The sequence below is a fragment of the Lethenteron reissneri genome, chromosome 61, assembly GCF_015708825.2.
Source record: "Lethenteron reissneri isolate LAM-NWPU_2019-01 chromosome 61, ASM1570882v1, whole genome shotgun sequence".
NCBI lineage: Eukaryota > Metazoa > Chordata > Hyperoartia > Petromyzontiformes > Petromyzontidae > Lethenteron > Lethenteron reissneri.
This window is the reverse complement of record NC_083839.1, coordinates 7,020,952-7,048,746: the sequence shown is the minus strand read 5'-3', so window position 1 is coordinate 7,048,746 and position 27,795 is coordinate 7,020,952. Positions and strand designations below refer to the sequence as shown.

The following is a 27,795-nucleotide window of genomic DNA, read 5'->3' as shown; positions in this document are numbered from 1 at the left end:
ATGGAGTGGTGGAGTGGTGGAGTGATGGAGTGGCGGAGTGGCGGAGTGATGGAGTGGTGGAGTGGCGGAGTGGCGGAGTGATGGAGTGGCGGAGTGGTGGAGTGATGGAGTGGCGGAGTGGTGGAGTGATGGAGTGGTGGAGTGGCGGAGTGGCGGAGTGATGGAGTGGCGGAGTGGTGGAGTGGCGGAGTGATGGAGTGGCGGAGTGGTGGAGTGGCGGAGTGATGGAGTGGTGGAGTGGCGGAGTGGCGGAGTGATGGAGTGGCGGAGTGGTGGAGTGATGGAGTGGCGGAGTGGTGGAGTGATGGAGTGGTGGAGTGGCGGAGTGGCGGAGTGATGGAGTGGCGGAGTGGTGGAGTGGCGGAGTGATGGAGTGGCGGAGTGGTGGAGTGGTGGAGTGGCGGAGTGGCGGAGTGGTGGAGTGGCGGAGTGGCGATACGGCGCGTGCGAGGGAGCAGCGCGCTCGCGGACGATGCGAGTGGCGCACGTGCCACGGGTTTTGTCTTTTTGCATTTCTTGCGTCCACGGTGGACTCTGGGTTTTGATCCGCTGGAATGAGTGGTTCTGTCGTCGACCATGGAAAACCCTGAATGTAAAAGTGGCTGAGGCACAATTGTTGCCCCAGCAATAAAATCGCTTTAAAAGTCAAAGTCTCACGCTCTCTCGCTCTCGCTCTCTCTCACGCTCTCACGCTCTCTCTCTGCCACGCTCTCTCTCTGTCACGCTCTCTCTCTCACGCTCTCTCTGTCACGCTCTCTCTATATCCCCGCTCTCCCTCCCTCTCACAACGTCTCATCTTCGTTATCGGGTAATACATTGCTCTCACGCCTCGCTTCGCCTCGTCTCTCTCTCACTCGCCACTCGCCTCACTCCGCACCTCAATTCACTCCCTTCACTCGCTCTCTCTCTCTCACGCTCTCTCTGTCACGCTCTCCCTCTCACGCTCTCTCTGTCACGCTCTCTCTCACGCTCTCTCTCACGCTCTCCCTCTCACGCTCTCCCTCTCACGCTCTCACGCTCTCTCTGTCACGCTCTCTCCCTCTCACGTTCTCTCCCTCTCACGCTCTTTCTGTCACGCTCTCTCTGTCACGCTCTCTTGCTCTCTCTCCGCTCTCCCTCCCTCTCACCACGTCTCCCATCTCCGTTGTTTCATCAACAAAGAGAGGGGAGGTGGGGGGCGAGTTTCAGAAGAAGTGGGGTGCGTGGCTGTCTGCCTGTGTGTGGCTGTGTGTCTGCCTGTGTGTGGCTGTGTGTCTGTGTGTCTGCCTGTGTGTCTGTGAGTGGCTGTGTGTCTGCCTGTGTGTGGCTGTGTCTGTGTGTGTGTGGCTGTCTGCCTGTGTGGCTGTGTGCGTCTGCCTGCCTGTGTATGTCCGTCTTTGTGTCTGTGTGTCTGTCTGGCTGTGTGTCAGCCACGCACAGGCAGACACAGGCAGTGTGTGGCTGTGTGTCTGTGTGTGGCTGTCTGCCTGTGTGGCTGTGTGCGTCTGCCTGTCTGCGTGTGTCCGTCTTTGTATCTGTGTGTCTGTCTGTCTGTGTGTGGCTCTGTGTGGCTGTGTGTCTGTCTGTGTGTGTCTGTGAGTGGCTGTGTTGTCTTTCTGTCTGTGCCTTTCTCTGCCTGTGTGCGGTTGTTTGCGTCTGCCTAATTGTGTGCCTGGGTGTGGCTGTGTGTGGCTGTGTGTGCGAGTGTCCGCGCGTATCTTTTGTTGACACGCGTGTTGTGTGTGCGCGTGTGTTGAGTCAATTGAATGGGGGAGCGGTGGCGCAGTGGTTAGCGCACTGCGCTCTGAACGCTGCCAGCGGAACCCGAATCCACGGCGGGGCTCACATTGGCGGCGAATATCTGAGCCGGCCCTGGGCATCCTCTAGGGAAACTCAGCCTTAAATGAGTAGCTGGTACTGTGTGTGGTATTAATCATCGGCACTGGGGGGGAGGGGTGGGTGGGGGAGACAAAGGCGGCTTGGGCGTGGTTCTGGCCACACCTCCCAGCCGTGCACCGTGCTCGCTCACAGCACTTGCCCCTACAGCCTGTGGAGGCTACACGTGGGGGAGGGAGTCTCTATATTTGGTGTGTGCGCGCATATTTAAGTGTGGGTGTGTGTAAGTACGTATCATTACGTGGACTCTCTCCGACTTGTGCAATCAAAAATCCGCCGACGAATATGGTGATGACGACGACGATGATATTGATGATGATTTTTCAAAAAATACAGGAGCCAGAGGAGATGTAATTGTGAATCAAGGAGATGCAGCGAGCACGTGAGTGCAAAGGAGATCGTTCTTGCGAATAGCCACCAGCGAGGGTACCGATGGAGGTGATGATGTGAGAGATGATAACGACGGTGATGATGATGATGAAGCTGGACCAGTGAATATGGTGATGGACGAGATAGTGAGGAGGATGACGGTGATGATTTATAACGAGATGATATTCATTGAGACGATGTGCATACTCACGGTGAAGAAGACACTGATGGTGATGATGTAGATTGTTGAGGATCGTGAAGATACATTTAATGACAACACTGATGGACATTGTTCTGATCTAAAACATTTGAAGACACTGCCGACGATGCTGATAATAATGTAGAGGATGATGAAGCCACTGCCAACGATGCTGATGATGTAGAGGATGATGATGTAGAGGATGATGAAGCCACTGCCGACGGTGATGATGATGTAGAGTAAAACGAAGACATCACTGCGTCTTCTGCTGCTTCTCCACACCATGCTCCTGATTCTGCTACTCATGATCCTCTTGCTGACAACCACCACCACCACGACCACCACCACCCTTCGCAGCTGAACCCCTCCATCCTCCATGGCCACCGCCGCGCGAATGAAGACGGGGGGGGTGGACTCTTTCGTGGTGTCCACTCCGGGCGATCGCACGGCCACTGTGACACGCTCGGCCCTCCTGAGCGAGCCGCCAGCCTCATCCCCCTCATCCTCCTCCTCCTCCAGGTGGAGGGCCTCTCTCGCGACTCCTGACCGCTCCCCAGAGTCTGACCACCACCACTACCACCGCCGCAGCAGCAGCAGTGGGCCGAGTTCACAGACCCCGCGGGATGCCGCTGGGAGTGGGGAGAGGAGGACGAGGAGGTCTCGTCGTCAGCAGCGCTTCGTGGAGAAGGACGGACACTGCAATGTCCAGCACGGCAACGTGAGCGGCGAGGCGGGCCGCTACCTCTCAGACATCTTCACCACCTTGGTGGACCTCCGCTGGCGATGGAACGTGGCCATCTTCGTGCTCACCTATTCGGCGGCGTGGCTCGCCATGGCCTCGCTCTGGTGGGGCATCGCCTACCTGCGCGGTGACCTCGACGCCGGGCTGCACGGCGGAGGAGGATGCGGAGGAGGCGATGGAGAAGGTGGTGGTGGTGATGGAGGAGGTGTCCCCTACTCGGCGTGCGTCGCCAACGTGCACAGCTTCGCCACCGCCTTTCTCTTCTTCATCGAGACGGAGGCGACCATCGGATACGGCCACCGCTACATCACGGAGCGCTGCCCCGAGGGCATCCTCCTCTTCCTCTTCCAGTCGCTCCTCGGCTCCGTGGTGGACGCCTTCCTCATGGGCTGCATCTTCATCAAGGTGAGGAGGAGCAGTGACGATGTCGACCCTCTCCAGCTCGGAGGTTGAGAGGCCGTCGCTGATGGTTCGGCTCTCGCCCGGCCGTGGGGAAGGGCTCGTGTCTCCACGCGTGTCCCCCGCGTGTCCCCACGTGTCTCCACGCGTGTCCCCACGTGTCCCCCGCGTGCCCCCACGTGTCTCCACGCGTGTCCCCACGTGTCCCCCGCGTGTCCCCACGTGTCTCCACACGTCTCCACGCGTGTCACGTGTCCCGTGTCCCCCCTCGTGTCACGTGTCTTCACACGTGTCCCCACGTGTCTCCACGTGTCCCCCGTGTGTCCCCACGTACCCCCCGCGTGTCCCCACGTGTCCCCCGTGTGCCCACGCGTGTCCCGTGTCCCCACGTCTCTCCGTGTCCCCCCTCGTGTCCCCCCACGTGTCCCCACGTGTGCTCCCTGTGTCTCTCAAAGTGTCACCACTTGTCCTGATTTGTCTCTGTGTCCTCGTCCCTCCCCGTGTCGCACCCCCCCCACCACCCACACCCCCGTGTCTCCCCCGTGTCTCCCCCGTCTCATATCCCCGCTTGTCCCCAGTGTCTCTTCGGCTCCACGTGTCTACCCCGTGTCTCTCCTCGTGTCTACTGTGTCCCTCCCAAAGTCCCCATGTACCCCCCACCCTCTCCACGTGCCGCCTTGTGTTCTCATATTCCCATGTCTCCACGTCTCTCCACTCTCTCCCCCGACCTACACGCCCCCACGTCTCTCCTCTCTCTCCCCCGACCTACACCCCCCCCCCCCCCCCCCACGTCTCTCCTCTCTCTTTTTTTACGATCAGTGGAAGCAAGAAGATGCTCGGTGTATTCGGCACTTTGCTTCGTTCATCTTTTCGTAAAAAAAAAAATTATTTAAAAAAATTTCACTTGGCTTTATGTAACCCCCCCCCCAGCTCACTCTCTCGCTCTCCCCCGACCTACCCCCCCCGTCTCTCCTCTCTCTCCCCCGACCTACATACCCTCCCCCACCTCGTGCCACGTGCTCACGAGGAAGATGTCCCAGCCGAAGAAGCGAGCCGAGACGCTGATGTTCAGCCGCGAGGCGGTGGTCTCGAGCCGGGACGGGAGCCTCTGCCTCATGTTCCGCGTGGGGAACCTGCGTAGCAGTCACATGGTGTCCGCGCAGATCCGCTGCAAGCTCATCAAGGTATCGTCCGCTTCATCAACGTCATCATCATTATTACGTATTGTTGTTGTTGTTATTGTTGTTGCTGTGACGGTACGTCCTCGCTTAACGCCTGGTCTTCACACTAGAAGCGTGTGTTCGCTATACAAGGAGTTCTCCACTTACGAACGTGTTGAGTTCCAGAGGTATTGTTCGTAAGTCCAACTTTACTCCTGTTGATTCCAAACATGTACGGCATGTACAGTAAACACGGGGGAATGGCTTAAAAACTTGTAGAATCTCCTGCAGATGTAGATGCCACTGGTTCTTCACGTTCTGTAGATGTAGATGCCACTGTTTCTTCACGTTCTGCAGATGGAGATGCCAATGGTTCTTCATGTTCTGCAGATGTAGACCCCACTGGTTCTTCACGTTCTGCAGATGTAGACGCCACTGGTTCTTCATATTCTGCAGATGTAGATGCCACTGGTTCTTCACGTTCTGTAGATGTAGATACCGCTGGATTTTCACGTTCTGCAGATGTAGATGCCAGTGGTTCTTCACGTTCTGCAGCTGTAGATGTCACTGGTTCTTCACGTTCTGCAGATGCAGATGCCACTGGTTCTTCATGTTCTGCAGATGTAGATGCCACTGGTTAGTCACGTTCTGCTGATGTAGATGCCACTGGTTCTTCACGTTCTGCAGATGTAGATGCCACTGTTTCTTCACGTTCTGCAGATGTAGATACCAATGGTTCTTCATGTTCTGCAGATGTAAATGCCACTGGTTCTTCACGTTCTGCAGATGTAGATGCCACTGGTTCTTCATGTTCTGCAGATGTAGATGCCACTGGTTCTTCGTGTTCTGCAGATGTAGACGCCACTGGTTCTTCATATTCTGCAGATGTAGATGCCACTGGTTCTTCACATTATGCAGATGTAGATGCCACTGGTTCTTCACGTTCTGCAGATGTAGATGCCACTGGTTCTTCATGTTCTGCAGGTGTAGATGCCACTGGTTCTTCATGTTCTGCAGATGTAGATGCCACTGGTTCTTCATGTTCTGCAGATGTAGATGCCACTGGTTCTTCACGTTCTGCAGATGTAGATGCCACTGGTTCTTCACGTTCTGCAGATGTAGATGATACTGGTTCTTCATGTTCTGCAGATGTAGATGCCACTGGTGCTTAATGTTCTGCAGATGTAGATGCTGCTGGTGCTTAATGTTCTGCAGATGTAGATACCGCTGGTTCTTCACGTTCTGCAGATGTAGATGCCACTGGTTCTTCACGTGCTACAGATGTAGATGCCACTGGTTCTTCATGTTCTGCAGATGTAAATGCCACCGGTTCTTCATGTTCTGTAGATGTAGATGCCACTGGTTCTTCACGTTCTGCAGCTGTAGATGCCACTGGTTCTTCATGTTCTGCAGATGTAGATGCCACTGGTTCTTCACGTTCTGCAGCTGTAAATGCCACTGGTTCTTCATGTTCTGCAGATGTAGATGCCACTGGTTCTTCATGTTCTGCAGATGTAGATGCCACTGGTTCTTCACGTTCTGCAGATGTAAATGCCACCGGTTCTTCATGTTCTGTAGATGTAAATGCCACTGGTTCTTCATGTTCTGCAGATGTAAATGCCACTGGTTCTTCATGTTCTGCAGATGTAGATGCCACTGGTTCTTCACGTTCTGCAGATGTAAATGCCACCGGTTCTTCACATTCTACAGCTGTAAATGCCACTGGTTCTTCATGTTCTGCAGATGTAGATGCCGCTGGTGCTTAATGTTCTGCAGATGTAGATGCCACTGGTTCTTCACGTTCTGCAGATGTAGATGCCACTGGTTCTTCACGTTCTGCAGATGTAGATGCCACTGGTTCTTCACATTCTACAGATGTAGATGCCACTGGTTCTTCACATTCTACAGCTGTAGATGCCACTGGTTCTCCATGTTCTGTAGATGTAGATGCCACTGGTTCTTCACGTTCTGCAGCTGTAAATGCCACTGGTTCTTCATGTTCTGCAGATGTAGATGCCGCTGGTGCTTAATGTTCTGCAGATGTAGATGCCGCTGGTTCTTCACGTTCTGCAGATGTAGATGCCACTGGTTCTTCACGTTCTGCAGGTGTAGATGCCACCGGTTCTTCACGTTCTGCAGATGTAGACGCCACTGGTTCTTCACGTTCTGCAGATGTAGATGCTACTGGTTCTTAATGTTCTGCAGATGTAGATGCCACTGGTTCTTAATGTTCTGCAGATGTAGATGCCACTGGTGCTTCATGTTCTGCAGATGTAGATGCCACTGGTTCTTTATGTTCTGCAGATGTAGATGCCACTGGTTCTTCACATTTTGCAGATGTAGATGCCACTGGTGCTTCATGTTCTGCAGATGTAGATACCACCAATGCCATCTATTGCGTGGTGGTTGAACTTACTTACGATTCTCGGTCCGAACAGGCAACTGGACATACGGACCAGGTTTTTTTCGTATCTCTAAAAGTTCGTAAGTCGAATGCTCCTAAGTAGAGTCCCTGTAACGCGGTTCTCCCGTTCAGAAACACTTTTCGCACAATGCGGAACGCACCCCCAGTTAAAACGCGGAATTCGCCCCCCCCCCCCCCCATTATAACGCAGAACGCCCCCATTCACTCTCTCTCTCTAACATCACTCTCTCTCGAACACTCTCTTTCTAACACTCACTCTATCTTGAACACTCACTCTCTCTCTAACATCACTCTCTCTCGAACACTCTCTTTCTAACACTCACTCTATCTTGAACACTCACTCTCTCTCTAACACTCACTCTCTCTCGAACACTCTCTTTCTAACACTCACTCTATCTTGAACACTCACTCTCTCTCTAACACTCACTCTCTCTCGAACACTCTCTTTCTAACACTCACTCTATCTTGAACACTCACTCTCTCTCTAACACTCACTCTCTCTCTAACACTCACTCTCTCTCGAACACTCTCTTTCTAACACTCACTCTATCTTGAACACTCACTCTCTCTCTAACACTCACTCTCTCTCTAACACTCTCTCTCTCTCGAACACTCACTGCTCCTCCGGTCAACCGCGGCTCTCACCCCCCGACCCAGTCTCGCCAGACGGCCGAGGGGGAGTTCCTGCCGCTTGACCAGCTCGACCTGGACGTTGGCTTCAGCTCGGGCGCCGATCAGCTGTTCCTCGTCTCCCCGCTCACCATCTGCCACGTGGTGGACGCGAGCAGCCCCCTGTACGAGATGTCGCGTGCCTCGCTGCGCGACGGCTCGCCCCAGCTCGAGATCGTCGTCATCCTGGAGGGCATCGTGGAGACCACCGGTGGGTCGTGGTGTTTACAAGCCAGCAGCCCCACCACCACCACCAGCAGCCCTACCACCACCACCACCCCCACCACCAGCCCCACCACCAGCCCCCACCACCAGCCCCCCACCACCACCAGCTCCACCACCACCACCACCCCCACCACCAGCCCCACCACCAGCCCCACCACCAGCCCCACCCCCACCACCACCACCCCCACCACCTCAACCACCACCCCACCCCTACCACCACCAGCCCCACCACTGCACCAGCCCCACCACCACCACCCTCACTACCACCCCCACCACCGCACCAATACCTCCACCACCCCCACCACCACAACCACCACCGCACCAACACCCCCACCACCCTACCCCTACCACTCCCACCCCACCACTACCACTCCACCACCACCCCCACCCCACGCCCACCCCACCACACCACCTTCATCAGTGTGAGTTGGGGGGGGTCACTTTCGGCGATAAGACATCATCAGTGTGAGTTACTCACCCACCCACCCGCTCACTCACCCACTCACCCACCCACTCACTCACCCACTTACTCACCCACCCACTCACCCACTTACCCACCCGTTCACTCACCCACTCACCCACTCACCCACTCATTGACTCACCCGACCATCGTTGCCTCCACCCTTGTCGAGGACGCGGCCTGCCAGACCAGCCGGGCCTCCTGGACGTTCAGCTCACATCCACGCAGCCGGGAGCCGCCCCCAACCCTGAGACATCCATTCACGCCGCCACGCGATCGCGACGTTTGCCGCGCTGGTGGTGTGGGCAAGGCTGAGTGAGAACGCGCCCTCTGCGCGTTCGCGGTAGTGTAGCGGTCAGCGCGCGGCGCCACGAACCCGGCGACCCGAGTTCGACTCCCGCTCACGGCCAACACCCAGTGACGTTTGTCTGAACCGGTCCTGGGGCCTCCCCTAGGTCGACTCGGCCTCAAATGAGTACCCGGTGCGGTGTGTGGTACACATCGCCACTGGGGAGACAAAGGCGGCCGGCCGTGGTGCCACCCCTTCGTGCGCCACAGTGCCGGCAGCCTTCATAGGTGCTGCTCGCTAACTGCACTTGCCCCAACAGTCTTGCCAAGGCTATACTGGGATGGTGGTTGAATCTTTGTCTTTGTGTTGCATTCGTCCCGTGTTGTCGGTGAGCGCAGGGATGACGTGCCAGGCGCGCACCTCGTACACGGAGGACGAGGTGCTGTGGGGCCACCGCTTCCTGCCCGTCATGTCCCTGGAGGAGGGCTTCTTCCGCGTCGACTACTCGCAGTTCCACGCCACCCTCGAGGTGCCCACGCCGGAGCTGAGCGCCAGGCAGCGGGACGAGCCCGAGGCCAGCTGGGGCCTTGCGGGGCCCAGCGACGGAGGAAGAGGAGGAGGAGATGGAGGAGATGGAGGAGATGGAGAAGATGGAGAAGATGGAGAAGGAGGAGGAGGAAGATGCAGAGGAGAGGAAGGAGGGCGAGATGGAGCAGGTGCAGGAGGAACAGGAGGTCGAGGCAGCGTGGTCACTCCGACCTTGCCCCCGAATAGAACGCCGACCTTGACCTCCAGCTTCGCTGTGCACAGGCAGCATCAGCAGCATCAGCAGCAGCAGCATCATCAGCAGCAGCATCAGCAGCAGCATCAGCAGCAGCATCAACAGCATCAGCATCAGCAGCAGGTTGTGCTGCCGCCCAAACTCCGGAAGATGAGCGTCGGCTTCGAGGTTCAATCCCGGACACTGGCGGGGAAGATGGGGGTGCTGGGGGTGCTGGGGGGGCTCGAGGAGGGGGGACTGGGGGGGAGGCCCAGGGTGGGAAGTTCCCCCGGCGGGGCCGAGCGAAGGCCGCGGCACCGCGCCGCCGCTTGGAGCTCGGCGGGCGACCTCGTGGTGGACCCGTCCGACTCGGGACGCGTCATCCGCGGTGGCACTGAACCACCACCACAACAACAACAACCACCACCATCATCACCACAGCCACCACAACCACAGCCGGCGGCGGCGTGGATGCAGGGTGGACACCAGCTGCCGGCGAAAGTGCGCAAGATGAACGGATGAGGCGGACAAGAGCATAAGCTGAGCACGGCCATGTGAACGTGGAATGGCCGCCACTGACTTATGATCATCAACGACGAGTTGCAGGGGAACTGTCAATCAATTCTCGTGGGGGGGAGGGGGGGGCACAGAGGCTGAGTCCCGGACCCCCACAGAAAGGCGCGAGGCGTTGACTCTGCCGAGATGTGGCCTGATCCTGGGCTTCACGCCACTGTGTGTGTGTGTATGTACACGTGTGTGTGTGTTCACGTGTGTGTGTACACGTACGTGTGTGTGTGTACACGTGTGTGTGATTGTGGGGAGCGATAGTGTAGCGGTTAGCGCGCTGCGCTATGAACCTAGCGACCCGGGTTCGATTCCCGCTCACGGCCAACACCAGTGACGATTATCTGAACCGGTCCTGGGCCTCCCCTAGGTCGACTCAGCCTAAAATGAGTACCTAATGTGGTGTGTAAACATCGCCACTGGGGAGACAAAGGCGGTCGGGCGTGGTGCTGGCCACCCACCCCCTCGTGTACCGTTGCGGCCTTCATAGGTGCTCGCTAACAGCACTTGCCCCTACAGTCTGTTAAGGCTATATGGGGGATCTTTGTTGTGTGTGTGATTGTGTGTGTGTACACGTACGTGTGTGTGTGTACACGTGTGTGTAGGTGTGTGTAGGTGTGTGTGTGTACATGTGTACGTGTGTAAGTGCGCACACGTGTTTTTATGTTATTGGGGAGCAGTAGTGTAGTGGTTAGCGCGCTGCGCTACGAACCCAGCGATCCGGGTTCGATTCCCGCTCACGGCCAACACCAGTGACGATTATCTGAACCGGCCTTGGGCCTCCCCTAGGTCGACTCAGCCTCAAAAGAAAGCTAATTTCTTTCCAATCGCTTGTTGTTGTGTTTATTTTGTTATCCTCCAACACCCCCCGCACCTCCGATTAGCGCGGTTGGTTACGTACGGCGCGAAAGAAGTCCAAGTACAACCCCACGTGGTGGGATCGGTGGCCAGCAACCACGCCCGGCTGCCTTTGTTTCCCTGAGGCACCAGGTTCTCATTTGAGGCTGAGTCGACCGTCACGGGGGGCCCGTTTACTAGCACGTTGCCATAACAGTCTGCGTGTCTTTACGGTGGGATCGGTGTCTTTGCGTGCGTGTCTCTGCGGGTGTGTTGAGATATTATCGGGATCATTCCGGCAGGAGAAGTTGCGTTGGATGGGTCATGTAGCCCGGGTGCCATGGTGGCGAGGAGATGTTAACTACCTCGCCTGGTGTACAGGAGGTGGTGGGTTCGATCCCGATCCTGACGCCTGCTGCGGTATATTTGGAGTTTGCGTGTCTCTCTCTCATCATCATCACGGTGGCTAGGAGATGTTAACTCCCTCGCCTGGTCTACACGAGGTCCCGTGGGTTCGATCCAGACCTTGACACCTGCTGTGTATTTGGAGTTTGCGTGTCTCTCTCTCATAATTATCACGGTGGCTAGGCTAGGAGATGTTAACTACCTCGCGTGGTCTACAGGAGGTGGTGGGTTTCATCCAGACATTGAGGCCTGCTGTATATTTGGAGTTTGCGTGTCTCTTTCTCCGTGGTCGCGTGGATTTTTCTCCGGGTCCTCTGGTTTTTTCCCCCTCCGCGTTTAGAATCAACCGTCACGCGTTTCGAGTAGTTGGCTGCTGCTATGAATGCCCACGTGATGACGATGACGGGCCCACCACACTTCGCCGAGCCATCGTTTGGTGACGGCCGAATCTCTTCTGATAAAGAGAGAGGAGCTACGCAGCTCAGTGAGGGCCTTACCTGGTCCAATAAAAACTAAAATAATTTAGAATGTTTTTGACTGACACGTGACCTGCAGATGCACCACGTGCGCTCGCTGTGTTTTAGCTCCCCCCTCCCCTCCTCACCCAAAATCAAGTTAACTGACCACCCACCACCCACCCACCACTACCACCACCCACCCATTACCACCACCCACCCACCACTACCCACCCACCCCTATAGACAAACACACTGAAAGACCGTATGTCCACACCTCTATTCGTAGTAGAGGTTTTTTTTTTTGGGGGGGGGGGGGGAGATCGCGTAAATGTATAAATGTGTTCGTCAAACCCGCCACCACCCGACGCGAACGATTCGTAAAGGTTTGTGACGTCAAGAGAACGCGGCGAAGCTCGTCACTGGCACAGCGCACCGCTTGCGTTGCAGAGCCAAGCCACAAGCACGGACAACCCGAGCACGACGTCTCGCCAGTGATTGCAAGCGACATCGTCATCAGGGGGATCGAATGTCCACACCTCTACCCGTAGTCGAGTGTTTTTGTTGGGTTAGATCGCGTGGATATATGAGTTGTGTGTGAGTGCGTGAGTGTGTATTCGCGTTGTCTCGTAGCCGCCACGTGCTTCGTCGCTCACGTTTCCTACCCGGCACGCATTTCGACATTTCTCCTTGCACGGTATCCATGCCACAGCCTGCGCCCTTCTCTCCACCCCCCCCCCCCCCAGGCCTAGAACCGCGAATATATATGTGACGAAGGGCTATTGCTCGAAACATCGCTATCATATAAATTCTCCCCACCCCCCTCCCATTTCAGACTACGATGTTACAGAGGAAGGTGTAAGGATGTCGTTGCGTGTTCTATTTGTCTTGGTTCTTTCGGTAAAGTCACGTAGAATGGAAATAATAAAATAATAAAAATAAAACATAATAAAATAATTTTCACGACGTTTCGGCCACAACGCAAGCAGCCGTCCTCAGGTGAAGAACAGGTCTGCCAGAAAGACAGCGTCTGACAGACCTGTTCTTCACCTGAGGACGGCTGCTTGCGTTGTGGCCGAAACGTCGTGAGAATTATTTTAATACGTTTTATTTTTATTATTTTATTATTTCCATTATACGTTACTTTACCGAAAGAACCAAGAAGATGAATCCCTGCAGTCACAAAAGCTTTAAATTGTTCTATTTGTATTTGTTAATGTGCCAGAACGAAATGAAACCACAACGCTCTACGCCGCAACAGTTTACGTTGCCTGCAACTCCCTAGGTCCCAAATCATCCTCGTGGTGACCAGCCATGGATGAGGTGGGGGGCTAGTGGAGAGGAGAGGGGTGGGCCACAGATTTGGGCTGCGTCGGATTTGACTCGTCGAGTATTAAATGGGAATCTAAAACACCTGTCTGAGTTGCCTTTGAATGAATGAAAAAGAACAGAGAATGCACGGAGTGGCTTTCGTTTGGTGGCGATGGGCGGGTGGGATGAGCAGAGGGGAGGGGGGAGAAATAAATATGCAATGGTTGACGTTTCGGGCAATGACCCTTCTCTACAGCGCAGATCTACGTCTTTAGATCAGCCCTCGTGAAGGTGTTGCCGGGCGTGTGGTGATGTCTGTAGCTGGTGAGTGTGTGGTGGTGGTGGCAGTGAGTGACGATGTTGCGAGGCTTTGGTCGACTTTTGATTACCACCCCCCCGGACCGAGTGATGCCTGTCGGGCCGGATCGATCTGTCCCGTGATCGATACTCGGGGACAATTCGGAGGAACGCGGCTCGAGTATCAGCCGCACGTCCCCTCGTCAGGATCACACTGCCCAGTGCCGGATTATCGTCGTAGCAAAAAATAGCTGCTACAGATGTAGTAGCTACTACTACATATGTAGTAGCTACTACATATGTAGTAGTAGCTACACATGTATTAGCCACATATGTAGTAGCTACTACATATGTAGTAGCTACGGGCCCCGCACTTTCAAGGGCCCCGCGCTAAACGCTTTCAAGCTATCAATTCCGGTTCAGTGGTTCTGCACTAGCTCTATTACTATAGTACTATACCGCCTTCAACTTTTATAAACGACTGGGTGTTTAACGTTAGCGATTTGTCGTATCATCCGGCTGTATAGCAAATTAAAAAAATGCAGTTATTTTACTATGTAAGTAAAAAATGTGTTTTCTTTTTTATGTAGGGCCCCTTAATAACATCACATGCTACAGGTACCCGCGCGAGCTGGATCTGGCACTGCCGACGTTGACACGCCAAGCGAGGTTACTCAATTCTATTTTTTTCCCGTTGAGGCCGAGTCGACCTAGGGGAGGCCCCAGGACCGGTTCAGACGAACGTCACTGGGTGTTGGCCGAGAGCAGGAGTCGAACTCGGGTCGCCGGGTTCGTGGCGCCGCTCGATAACCGCGAACGCGCAGAGGGCGCGGTCTCACTCAGCCTTGCCCACACCACCAGTTCGGCAAACGTCGCGATTTGAACGCTGGGGACGTCTCATGGTTGAGGGCGGCTCCCGGCTGCGTGGATGCGAGCTGCCGTCCAGCAGGCCCGGCTGGTCTGGCAGGCCGCGTCCTCGACAATAGGGTGGAGGCTACGATGGTCGGGTGAATAAATGAGTGAGTGGTTGGGTGAGTGGTTGAGTGAGCGGGTGAGTGAGCGGGTGGGTGGTTTAGTGGGTGAGTGAGCGGATAGGTGGATGAATGAGTGGGTGGGTGGTTGAGTGGGTGAGTGAGCAGGTAGGTGGGTGAGTGAGCAGGTGGTTGGGTGAGTGGGTGAGTAAGCGGGTGGGTGGGTGAGTAAGCGGGTGGGTGGGTGAGTGGGTGAGTGAGCGGGTGGGTGGGTGCGTGGGTGAGTGAGGTGGTGGGTGAGTGAGGTGGTGGGTGGGTGAGTGGGTGGGTGAGCGGGTGGGTGAGTGAGTGAGTGGGTGGGTGAGTGGGTGGGTGGGTGGGTGAGTGGTGAGTGGGTGAGTGGGTGAGTGGGTGAGTGAGTGGGTGAGTGAGTAGGTGGGTGAGTGAGTGAGTGAGTGGGTGAGTGGGTGAGTGAGTGGGTGAGTGAGTGGGTGAGTGAGTGGGTGAGTGAGTGAGTGGGTGAGTGAGTGGGTGAGTGAGTGGGTGGGTGAGCGGGTGGGTGAGCGGGTGGGTGAGTGGATTCTCAAGGGGACCGGACACCGTGACACTCCCAGAAATAATTCCGCCGAGTGGCTGATGGGATGCGTCAAAAATAAGAAATAAAATAACATTGATAAATACTCCACGTGGGGGGGGGGGGGGGGTAGAGTCGGGTGCGAGGCGTTTGGCGTCTGCTCGGTCTGCCCATGTTGTTGTCGCTCGCTGCTTTGGGTCTAATTACGACGGGGGAGTGCGCCGATGAGCGAGTCACGTTGTCGACCAAATTCTTCAAAGGGTCCCGGCTAATTGACGACGCCGGTCTCGTTAATGGGCCTTCCCGCACCGCGAGCCTCGGGCTGGGACAGATCGGAGCAGCCAGGCGCGGGGTCGCCGGGGTCAACGCCTCCCCATCGCAGACACACGCATCGTCATCATCATCGCACAACACATCCGCCTCCTCCTGGATCCCTCCTCGAAGACGCCCGTGAATAACCATGAACTCGTTCACTCAACCACCCACTCAGTCACACACCCACTCACCCACCCACCCTGCCACTCAACCACTCACGCATCCACACACTCACTCACCCTCCCAACCTGCCACTCACACACTCACTTAGCCACACACTCACTTAGCCACACACCCACTCACGCACTCATCTTCCCACCCTGCCACTCAACCACTCACTTATCCACACACTCACTCACCCACCCACCCTGCCACTCAACCACTCACGCATCCACACACTCACTCACCCACTACCCTCCCAACCTGCTACTCACCCACTCACTTAGCCACACACCCACTCACGCACTCATCTTCCCACCCTGCCACTCAGCCTCTCACTTACCCACCCACTCACTCACCCACTCACTTAGCCACACACCCTGCCACTCAACCACTCACGCATCCACTCACCCTCCTACCCTGCCACTCTCTTACTTAGCCACACACTCACTCATCCACACACTCACTCACCTACTCACTCACCCACCCACCCTGCCACTCACCCACTCACTCACCCACTCACTTAGCCAAACACTCACTTATCAACACACTCACTCACCTACTCACTCACCCACCCACCCTGCCACTCACCCACTCACCCACTCACTTAATCACGCACTCATCCGCATACTCACCCATTCACCCTGCCACTCACCCACTCACTCACCCACTCACTTAGTCAAACACTCACTTATCAACACACTCACTCACCTACTCACTCACCCTCCAACCCTGCCACTCACCCAATCACTCACTCACCCACTCATCCTCCCACCATGCCACTCACCCACTCACTCAGCCACTCACTCATTAGCCACACACTCACCCTCCCACCCTGCCACTCAACCACTCACCCACTCACACTGCCACTCACCCCCTCACTCACCCACTCACTTAGCCACACACCCACTCATCCACACACTCACCCTGCCACTAACTCACCCACTCACCCTCCCACCCTGCCACTCATACACACACTCACCCTCCCACCCTGCCACTCACCCACTCACTCACCCACTAATTTAGCCACACACTCACTCACTCATCCATATACTCACTCATCCACACCACACACTCACCCACCCACCCTGCCACTCACCCACACACTCACCACCCGTGTAACCATCATCCACCGAATCATCAGAACCCAGGTGGCCGGGTTCGCAGCGCGGCGCGCTAACCACTGCACCACCGCTCCCCACGCACACAACAGCGTTCCTCGTCAATGCCATGGGACCAGATCGGAACTCAAGAGACCAAGAGTGACCCGGGCACCCCGAGATGCCGAAAGCGATAATAACATTCATACATCCACACATCGCCCGAGATCGCACGTACGCGCACACAGACACGCGCGCACACACACGCACATTCACACGCGGACCCCAATCACCACCGTCGTCATCACACCTCTGTCCACGCCACGTCAACACCGCCACCACAATCATCATCATCGTATCGGCATCACACCTCGACCGCGACAACTTCGTGTTTCTCTAAGCACGTGGGAGTGCCACATCGGGTGTGCAGAGGTCAGAGTAATATTACACACACACGTACATATATATATTTGCACAATAGACAAAGATCCCCCGTATAGCCTTCAACAGACTGTTGGGGCAAGTGCTGTTAGCGAGTGGCCGGCACGGCAACGCGAGGTGGGATGGGTGGCCACCACCGCCACCCCCGGCCGCCTTTGTCTCCCCAGTGGCGATGTTTACGCACCACGCCAGGTACTCATTTGAGGCTGAGTCGACTTAGGGGAGGCTCAAAACCGGCTCAGATACTCGTCACTGGTGTTTTGGTCCGTGAGCGGGAATCGAACTCGGGTCACCGGATTCGCAGCGCGGCGCGCTCACCACTATGCCACCGCTCCCCACTACAAAGACAAAGATCCCCCCCCGGTATAGCCTGTAACAGACTGTAGGGGCAAGTGCTGTTAGCGAGCACCCATGAATGCCGGCACGGTGGCACACGAGGGGGTGGGTGGCCAGCACCAAGCTCAGCCGCCTTTGTCTCCCTAGTGGCGATGTTTACACATCGCACCGGCGACTCATTTAAGACTGAGTTGACCTAGGGGAGGCCCAGGACCGGTTTACATATTCGCTATCACTGTTGTTGGGTCACGAGCGGTGAATCGAACTCGGGTCGCCGGGTTCGTAGCGCAGTGCGGCTGACCACTACACGACCGCTCCCCTACACAAGACAAAGATCCCCCGGGTAGTCTGTAACAGACTGTTGGGGCAAGTGCTGTTAGCGAGTGGCGCCTATGAAGGCCGGCACGGCAGCACGTGGCACACAAACTACGCACACGTGACGGACGATCTGCTGCTGCTGCTGATGTCGCGTTGGCGGTAGCGCACAAACAACACCACCAACAACAACACAAACTCAACACGTGCCGTGTCAATAACAACAACAACACAAACTCAACACGTGCCGTGTCAATAACAACAACACAAACTCAACACGTGCCGTGTCAATAACAACAACACCAACAACACAAACCCAACACGTGCCGTGTCAATAACAACAACAACACCAACAACACAAACTCAATACGTGCCGTGTCAATAACCACAACAACACCAACAACACAAACTCAACACGTGCCGTGTCAATAACAACACCAACAACAACACAAACTCAACATGTACCCTGTCAATAACAACATCACCACCACCACCACCTTGTGTGTTGCCTTCAAATGAAAATTAGAATAGGCGACGTTTCTGGGCCTTCTTCACAGCACGTAAATCAACCAATTCGTAGTACAACACATTCCTGCGGAGGGAGCTGGTAGGAACGTTGGGTTGCTCGGTCAATGGCCAGGGTCAACGGCGGCGTGGTGTATTCCGCAAATATGCCCGACTGTGAGGGCGGGCACAAGCCGGCGTGAGTAGGTTAAACGTTGAGTTTTATTAGGGCACCACGGGGTGACCAGCCCCTCCCCACCCAGCCCCACCCCTCCCACCCCCACCCAGCCCCACCCTCCCCACCCAGCTCCTCCCCACCCAGCCCCACCCCTCCCACCCCCACCCAGCCCCACCCTCCCCACCCAGCCCCTACTCACCCTCCCCTCCCCATCCAGCTCCTCCCCACCCTCCCCACCCAGCCCCTCCCCACCCTCCCCTCTCCACCCAGCCCCACCCCTCCCATTGTTGGATGCACGACGGACGGACGGACACAATAATCCCCTGTGGGCTGGTGGAACCAGGAGGTTCCTACCAGTATAAGTCAATCAATCATCAATAAATAAATACATCGAATTTGGAAACAGATTTTGACCCTTGAAGCCGGTGGCGTCATTGCGAAGAGCGTCGTCACGTGTTCATCTTTAAGGGGCCGTCTATAAATGACGTCACGCACCTCGGGGGGGGGGGGGGGGTGGTCAGACATTTGTGACGATGTGTGACGAGGGGGGAGGGGGGGTTTGAGAAATGTGACGTCGCATCAAAATGCGCAACTTTAAATAAATACTAATTAAACAGAATTATTATAACACTAATTTTAATTCTTTTTCGTTATTAACTATTTGATTATTTAAATTTACTAAGGTCACCTGTAATTTATTCCATGAAGGAGCATTTTAATATTGATTTGAAGCTTTCGTGACTGCAGGGATCTATACTCTTTGGTTCTTTCGGTAAAGTCACGTGGGTAGAAAAATAAAATAAAATAAATGACGTTTCGGGCGCAACACAAGCGTCCGTCATCAGCTGGGAAAGCATGGTCCGCTGCTGAGGCAGACTGTTTTAAAGGGTTTGAAATGGGTGTAGCCCAAGGGTCATTGTTCTGGCCTTACAGGACGAAGGGTCAAGCCGTGCAAGGGGGGCAGCCGGGGGTCGGATTAAGTCGTGGGGGGCCTTTAGAGGCTGCAGCTTCCCCACCTACCGAAAAACCAAAGAGTATGACAGCCAATTAACCTTATTCATAAATGTCTGTCCGTCACCTCCACAGAAAACAACGCAAGCTGTTGTTTTTTCTGCCAAGGGCCATTTGGATATTTACAACATCATTCGCGGGCCATACAAAATTATCAACTTAAAAATTAGCCCGTTATATTTGGTCAAACATTTAAATAACTCGCCCCTAATGTGATGGCTGGAACGGCTTCTCTTTGGCGAGGCGTGTGATGTTAGCTGGTATTGATGATGTTGCTGCTGCTACTCGCAACTGCTTTTCCAGGTTTGCTCCGAGATTTATTGAATTTCGAGTCCCGCCTGCGGTTGCCTTGGCAGGGCCAGACCCAAATGATTTCGCGGGCCTTGTACGGCCCACGGGCCGGACGTTCCCCACCCCTGGCCTTTAGGGGCTGCAGTTCAGGGGGGGCTCCGTCAGCTGGAGGGCCTTCAGAGATTAAGTGAAACGTGATTTCGTTTGGGAATGCTGAATTGTTATTTGTTATTTAACTTTGTTTTCATTTTGAAAATATTACTGGGAGGGTGGGGGGGCTCACAGTAGCTCATGTAGCCCCGCGGGCATCAATGTCGGAGCCAGGATTTTCATATTTGGGGGGGGGCAACCCCCCCCAGTAATGAGAAATGATAGAGGAGTTGTTAGTAAGTAAGGAGTTGTTAGTAAGTAAGGAGTTGTTAGTAAGTAAGGAGTTGTTAGTAAGGACCTGTTAGTGCGCAGTTTTTTGAGTTGTGCGCCTTTTGGCATCATTTGGTCCAACACCAATGGAGACTAGGCTCTAAGAAAAGCTGTCTCAGGTGTGAACCAATCAACTTCAAGGAAAGTGCATATCATTATCGTTATCAGAGTTGTTTCTTTTTGTTTGCATTTTGACTGCTTGTGTTGTGGTTATTGCAAACATGATCCCTTGTATAAAGGTGCCAGTTTTTGTACCAGTTTAAAGGGTAAAAACCTACTACTATATTTTGCCACTGGTAAAGGAGGTCTCATAGTGTAAATGCTTACCCCGAGCTCTCAATACTCTGATAGTGCGCTGTTTTTTGAGTTGTATGCCTTTTGGCGTCATCTGGTCCAACACCAATGGAGACAAGGCTCTAAGAAAAGCTGTCTCGGGTGTGGACCAATCAACTTCAAGGACAGTGCATATCATTATCATCATCAGAGTTGTTTCTTTTTGCTTGCATTTTGACTGCTTGTGTTGTGGCTATTGCAAACATGAACCCTTGTAAAAAGGTGTCAGTTTTTGTACCAGATGAAAGGGTAAAAACCTATTACTAAGTAAGGACTTGTTAGTAAGTAAGGACTTGCCCCTTGCTTTTTATTCGACGCGTGTGCGGCGATGGCGCAGCCACCGATCGAGGGTCGAATTCGAACCGCGTCGTGTGATCGGCATCGCGCTCGCTGAAGCTGTTGATGCCTTCAGGGAAGTCGTGTGCTTTATACACAACTGCGCACAATTCTGTGAGTCACTTATAACTGCTTTGCCGTTACTTATTGCCTATTATGGACTCAGACTATTGTCCTATCATCTCATCGATTCCCTGGCCACGTAATAATATGCTACATGTGGCAGTGGGGGTCGCAAAATGCCGATTTATTACTGATAAACCCCAATGATCCTATCGAAATTTGGGATTTCGGTCGGATGGTTGGGGGGAGGGGTACGTGCCCCCATCTCCGGCTCCGCCAGCTCCCAGGGGGGTCTACAAAATCTTAGTCCGGCCCTAGGGGCAACACAGAACGTGTGTGGGGAGGAGTGAGGGGAGGGGCTGTCAGCAATGCGAGGAGGAGGAGGCGATGAGTGAATCTCCCGCGAGGACACGACCTGCATTTGAATGTCACTTCGCTACGAATGACACGTACACAGACAAAGACCCCCACCCCACACACACACAAACACCACCCCATATAGCCTTGAACGAATTCTCGGGGCAAATGTGATTTAAGCGAGCAGCAACTGTGAATGTTAACACGGCACGCGAGAGGAGGGGGGGTGGTCCGGTCAGAATCCACACGCCCGGCCGCATTTGTCTCCCCAGCGCTGATGTTCACACACCGGGAACTCATTTGAGGCTGAGTCGACCCATGGGGAGGAGGGCCCAGGACTGGATCGTTGTTGGCCGTGAGCGGGAATCAAAGTCGAGTCGTAGCGCGGCGCATTAACAGCTACAAGGCAAAGATCCCCCGTGTAGCCTTAACAGGCTGTAGGGGCAAGTGCTGTTAGCGAGTAGCACCTGTGAAGGCCGGCACGGCACACGAGGGGGTGGGTGGCCAGCAGCACGCCCGGCCGCCTTTGTTTCTCTAGTGGCGATGTTTACACACCGCACCAGGTACTCATTTGAGGCTGAGTCGACCTAGCGGAGGCCCAGGACCGGTCCAGATAATCGTCGCCAGTGTTGGCCGTGAGCGGGAATCAAACCCATTCGCCACGAAGTGGCGGTGACGTCACCACGACGCTTGTGCCAGGCTATGTGCACCTTGAGGCCACGTGAAGTGTCGAACGCCCGCTGGCAGGAGGTCACGGGGGAGACCCAGTTGCCACGGGTTGACTGACTGAGACGACTGGCTGATGCACCACCTATGCCCCCTACTGTGCCAACTTGCTGTGCTTTATCCACCCGGTGCTCCGCTCGTTGTTGTGAGCGTCGCTCCTCCGCCCTCCGTTGTTTTTGAAGGGCGACTGCCTCCAACTTCCCAGGAGCACTCTTCACGAGCCTCCTCCATAGAGGCCGATCTTGACACCGCTGGTACCAGTCATCGGCAAGTCCACTCAGCTCCACATCCTCCTGTACCATATCACTCCATCTCGTCTCTATTCCGTGCCGCGCCCGTTTAGCTCCCTCGATCCGCGCCGAACAAAAGCTGTTTAGGCATGCGGTGGCTGGGCATGCGGGCTACATGACTCAGCCAACGCAGCCTTGCCTGCCGGAGGAGCTCACCGATGGGACTTTGTCCAGATCTTTCAAGGATTTGTGAGCTCATCACACACTCCAGCCTGGTTAAACCCAGGATGGATCGTAGGCAGGCCAGCCTAAATGTTTCCAACCGGCGAAGATGCTCCATTAGGGGGGTCAACGTTTCGCAATCGTAGAGAAGGGAGGGAATGACTGTGGCCGGGAAGACCTGAAGCTTCATGTGGAGTGACAGACCAGTTAGCTTCCACACAGCGTTACGCAACCGATGAATAGATAATGCCGCTCGACTGATTGTGAGTGAGACCTCTGCTGATAAACTGGAGCCGGTCATGAGCACACTGCCAAGGTACGGGAAACTCTCCACTCTCTCCACAACTGCCCCATCACCGATTGGGAGTTGTGGGGATGGTACAAAATACCCAGGCAGGTGCTTAGTTTTGATGGGGGTGATGGTAAGGCTCCACCTCTTAGTGGCACGCTCCAGGTTCAGCAGCAGCGCCTCCAACTTCTCCTCTGAATGAGCAGCTATTACCAGATCATCGGCGTAACTGCGTCGTTAAACCCGCCACCACCCGACACAGCCAATTAGTGAACGGTTTGTCACGTAAACGGAACGTGCCAATTCGTTACGAGTACAGCACCACCGGTAAATTGGAGGGTAAACCCACAGCACTTACAATTGTAAATGTGAATTGGAGGGTAAACCCACAGCATTGATACTAGTAAATGTAAATTGGAGGGTAACCCCATAGCATTTACAACAACAAAATTTTAAAATGTAAATGTTGCGGGTTTACTCTCCAACACACCGGTTAGTGCTGAACGAGTAACGAATTGGCCACCTTCTGTTTACGTGACAAACCTTGACTAATTGGCTGTGTCGGGTGGTGGCGGGTTTAACGACGCATTTATATATTGACGCGATCTAACCCACAACAACCTCTATTATGGATAATATTGGTCGTGAAATCCCGCTACTGTCAGGTGTCTGACGTCGGTTTCCTTCGACTCGGGAGAGAACTCTGGAGGCCAGGGCGAGTCTCGATTTGAAGCTTTCGTGACTGCAAGGATTCATATTTTTAGGTGTTTTCGGTAAAGTCACGTAGGTAAAAAAATTAAATTAAAATTAATAGAAGTAAAATAAAGGTACTTACTTTTATTAATTTTAATTTAAAATTTTTACCTACGTGACTTTACCGAAAAAACCTAAGAATAGGGCGAGTCTCGTTCGCAAGCGTGAGCTGGGCCATCAGCCTGGTGCCAGTCAGGGGACGATCATTGCCGCTGCTGCTGCTACGTGCGCGTGTATAATTCCAATTGAGGCATTTGCGGGGTGTAATTGAAGGGTTTAGCAAATGGATAGACCGAAGTAGATCGGGGTAGAGGTAGAGAGAGAGACGGTGCACAGAGAGAAACGAGTGGAGACAGGCAAGAGACATGAGGTCAGAGGTCAGACACAGAATGTGATAAAGCCGAGTGGGATCCAGGGTGAAGCAGCAGCAGCAGCAGTCGGGGTGATTGATGATTCAGCACTCACCGATTCACTCCACCAATTCGCACGCTCACCCACTCACTCACCCACCTACCCACTCACTCAGCCACTTACGTAACTGCTCCCTCACCCATTCACCCACTCACCCATCCACCAATCTGCTCGCTCACTCACCCACTCACCCACTCCCTCACCCGCTCACCCACCCACCAACCCGCTCACTCACTCACCCACTCACTCACTCACTCACCCACCTATCCACTCACCCACTCACCCTCTCACTCACTCACCCATCCGCTCGCTCACCGACCCACCCACCCAACCACCAATCCACTCACCCATTCACTCCACTCACCCGCTCACTCACTCACTCACCTACCCAACTACCCACCCATCCACTCGCTCACCCATTCACCCCGCTCACCCATTCTCTCGGGCTCCTCACCAACTCACCACTTCGCTTCGCTCTCTGCATCCCCGTTGGGGAATCCCTCGCCCGTCATCGCCCTGCTACCCCTCTCGCCTCTCACAACTCCGATGGTGCTGTCCGTTGCTGGCCGCTTGACGTCGTTGGGGCCCCATTTGGGCCCTCTGTGCTCAGCCACTGAGTTCACCCCCCCCCCCACCTCTGCATCCCACGACATCCCAATTGCTGATAGAGGGGGGAAGGAAGGGGGGGGGGTGGCCCCCCAAAAATATTCTGCTTAGCCCCCCCCTCCAACCAGTAGGGCAGCAGCACCACCACCACTGCCACGCGTGCACCGAAAGAGTTAAGTGAAGAGTTTGTGTGACTTAAGCCCCCCCCACCTCTCTCCCACTCTCCCTCCTCGTGTCCTCCTCCTCCACCGCCCCCACTCCCTCCCCGTGTTACTGTGGGGAGTTGGGGGTTTTGTGTGGGGGGGGGGGGGGGCAGGGAGAGATTGTCGGTGGGGAGGTCACGGTGTGAGTAACTCCATCAGAGTGAGCGCCGCAGCTGCCATCAGCACCAACAACACGACAAATTGAAGAATCAATTCTCACAAAACAGCTGATTTACAAATTGACGCGTGGAGGGGGCCGTGGGCGGGGGGGGAGGGTGGGAGGAGAGGGGGGGTGGTGGGTTGATGAAATTCACACCTCTTGACTAGCCCCCTCCCCTACACCACCACCTGGGGGATGCGAGATTTCAAAGTGTACCCAATCGGCATCATTTACTCTGACCGCGAGCGGCTCATTCACAGAGTGCACTTCAAAAACGGACGGTGGAATCACGCGGAGGTCCTCAGCGTTTCACGCTCGGCGCGTGCTCCTTGCGATTATTCGAAACTTGACCTCCGAAAATGCGGCCGCGACGAATTTGTTCCAAGAGCGTCACGACCGCGCGAGGTGACATTCACTCTCGGGCCGCTTCGTACGAAAATGTTGTTGATGTTTCGATTTAAAGCTTTCGTGACTGCAGGGATTCATCTTCTTGGTTCTTTCGGTAAAGTCACGTAGAATGGAAATTATAAAATAATAAAAATAAAACATAATAAAATAATTCTCACGACGTTTCGGCCACAATGCAAGCAACCGTCCTCAGGTGAAGAACAGGTCTGTTGAGAAGACAGAGTCTGAATGACACACCCCAGGCTTGGAGCGTCTATTTCCCCCTCCAACCCAGCTTAAATAGACGCTCCAAGCCTGGGGTGTGTCATTCAGACTCTGTCTTCTCGACAGACCTGTTCTTCACCTGAGGACGGTTGCTTGCGTTGTGGCCGAAACGTCGTGAGAATTATTTTATTATGTTTTATTTATTATTATTTTATTATTTTCATTCTACGTGACTTTACCGAAAGAACCAAGAAGATTGTTGTTGTTTTTCGCTGCCGAAACAAAAGTGACGTCACGCGACGTCGCTTGACCCTGGGCTCGCTTCGCGGGCAGTGCTGGATTATCGTCAGTAGCAAAAGTAGCTACAACATATGTAGTAGCTACTTATGTAGTAGTAGCTACGACACACTAGCTACTACTTATATAGTAGCTACAACATATGTAGTAGTAGCTACGACACACTAGCTACTACTTATATAGTAGCTACTACATATGTAGTATTAGCTACTACACACTAGTTACTACTTATATAGCTACTACTACATATGTAGTAGTAGCTACGGGCCCCGCACTTTCAAGGGCCCCGCGCTAAATGCTTTCAAGCTATCAATTCCGGTTTGGTGATTCTGCACTCGCTTTATTACTATAGTACGATACCGCCTTCAACTTTTATGAACGACCGGGTGTTTAAGGTTAGCGATTTGTCGTATTATCCGGCTGTATAACAAATTAAAAAAACAATGACTTTACTAAGCAAGTAAAAAATAAACCTTACGTGTTTTAATATTTACGTGTTTCTTTTGTTTTATTTAGGGCCCCTTTATAAAATAATCTGCTACAGGCCCCGCACTTAGCTTGATCCGGCACTGGTCGCGGGATCGCGTGTGATGGAGCCGATCCGAAAGTGTGAACAAAAATACTTCCAAATTTGTCCTTTCCGACAATCGAACCTCTTGGCGGGACCCCGGGGTCCCATAAGCCCCCGGCTCTCGCGTAAACTGCACGTTACGACGTCATTTTATGTCTGTTGAGGGCGAACGGTGCGGCAATGATGCGCTAATCAAAGTTTCAAAGTTTTGTTTGTGACTACGGCAATTTTGGCAACGACGGGTGCTTGGTGAAGAACGACAGGATTGATTTCTTGTGGGTCGTGGCGTTGATGTGCGCGGTGAGACGGAGTTTCCAAAAAGAATAAATTAAATACGAATTTTTTTTTATTCCGTTTATTCGGGACCCAGGTTCAAATGTTCAATCCGAAATTCATCATCGTATCGGCATGTGGTTATAGCCCTCCACGTCACATCGCCTCCTCGACCCTCTCGCTCTCCATCTCTCTCTCCTTCTTCTCTGCTGCTCCTAAGGGCTAAGGCTCCTGCCCATGTGGTCCACCGTTCAAATCCTGGCTCCGGATCTTGCTCGTCTCCTCCACTCGTGGAAGGGAGTAGAGTGAGATGAGAGGGGAGAGGCAGGAGAGTGCGTGGAGGGGAGAGGAGTGAGATGAGAGGGGAGAGGTAGAAGAGTGCGTGGAGGGGAGTAGAGTGAGATGAGAGGGGAGAGGTAGGAGAGTGCGTGGAGGGTAGAGGAGTGAGATGAGAGGGGAGAGGTAGGAGAGTGCGTGGAGGGTAGAGGAGTGAGATGAGAGGGGAGAGGCAGGAGAGTGCGTGGAGGGGAGTAGAGTGAGATGAGAGGGGAGAGGCAGGAGAGTGCGTGGAGGGGAGAGGAGTGAGATGAGAGGGGAGAGGTAGGAGAGTGCGTGGAGGGTAGAGGAGTGAGATGAGAGGGGAGAGGTAGAAGAGTGCGTGGAGGGGAGTGGAGTGAGATGAGAGGGGAGAGGCAGGAGAGTGCGTGGAGGGGAGTGGAGTGAGATGAGAGGGGAGAGGTAGGAGAGTGCGTGGAGGGTAGAGGAGTGAGATGAGAGGGGAGAGGTAGAAGAGTGCGTGGAGGGGAGTGGAGTGAGATGAGAGGGGAGAGGCAGGAGAGTGCGTGGAGGGGAGTGGAGTGAGATGAGAGGGGAGAGGTAGAAGAGTGCGTGGAGGGGAGTAGAGTGAGATGAGAGGGGAGAGGCAGGATGAGTGCTGGAGGGGAGTAGAGTGAGATGAGAGGGGAGAGGCAGGAGAGTGCGTGGAGGGGAGAGGAGTGAGATGAGAGGGGAGAGGTAGGAGAGTGCGTGGAGGGGAGTAGAGTGAGATGAGAGGGGAGAGGTAGGAGAGTGCGTGGAGGGTAGAGGAGTGAGATGAGAGGGGAGAGGTAGGAAAGTGCGTTGAGGGGAGTGGAGTGAGATGAGAGGGGAGAGGTAGGAGAGTGCGTGGAGGGGAGTAGAGTGAGATGAGAGGGGAGAGGTAGGAGAGTGCGTGGAGGGGAGTGGAGTGAGATGAGAGAGGAGAGGTAGGAGAGTGCGTGGAGGGGAGTGGAGTGAGATGAGAGGGGAGAGGCAGGAG

At 54.4% G+C, this 27,795-nt stretch overlaps 1 protein-coding gene across 1 annotated transcript in view; it reads left to right on the top strand.

Moving 5' to 3' along the window:
* The first annotated feature begins 1,296 nt into the window (after positions 1 to 1,296).
* Positions 1,297 to 27,795, top strand: part of LOC133358273 (G protein-activated inward rectifier potassium channel 1-like) — a 77,193-nt gene continuing 50,694 nt past the window's right edge. Inside the window, exons 1-4 of the mRNA XM_061576509.1 lie at positions 1,297 to 3,590; positions 4,616 to 4,768; positions 7,827 to 8,049; positions 9,211 to 9,960. Coding sequence (XP_061432493.1) covers positions 2,820 to 3,590; positions 4,616 to 4,768; positions 7,827 to 8,049; positions 9,211 to 9,960 — 1,897 coding nt within the window. The 5' untranslated portion in view covers positions 1,297 to 2,819. The remainder of the gene's footprint in view (positions 3,591 to 4,615; positions 4,769 to 7,826; positions 8,050 to 9,210; positions 9,961 to 27,795) is intronic.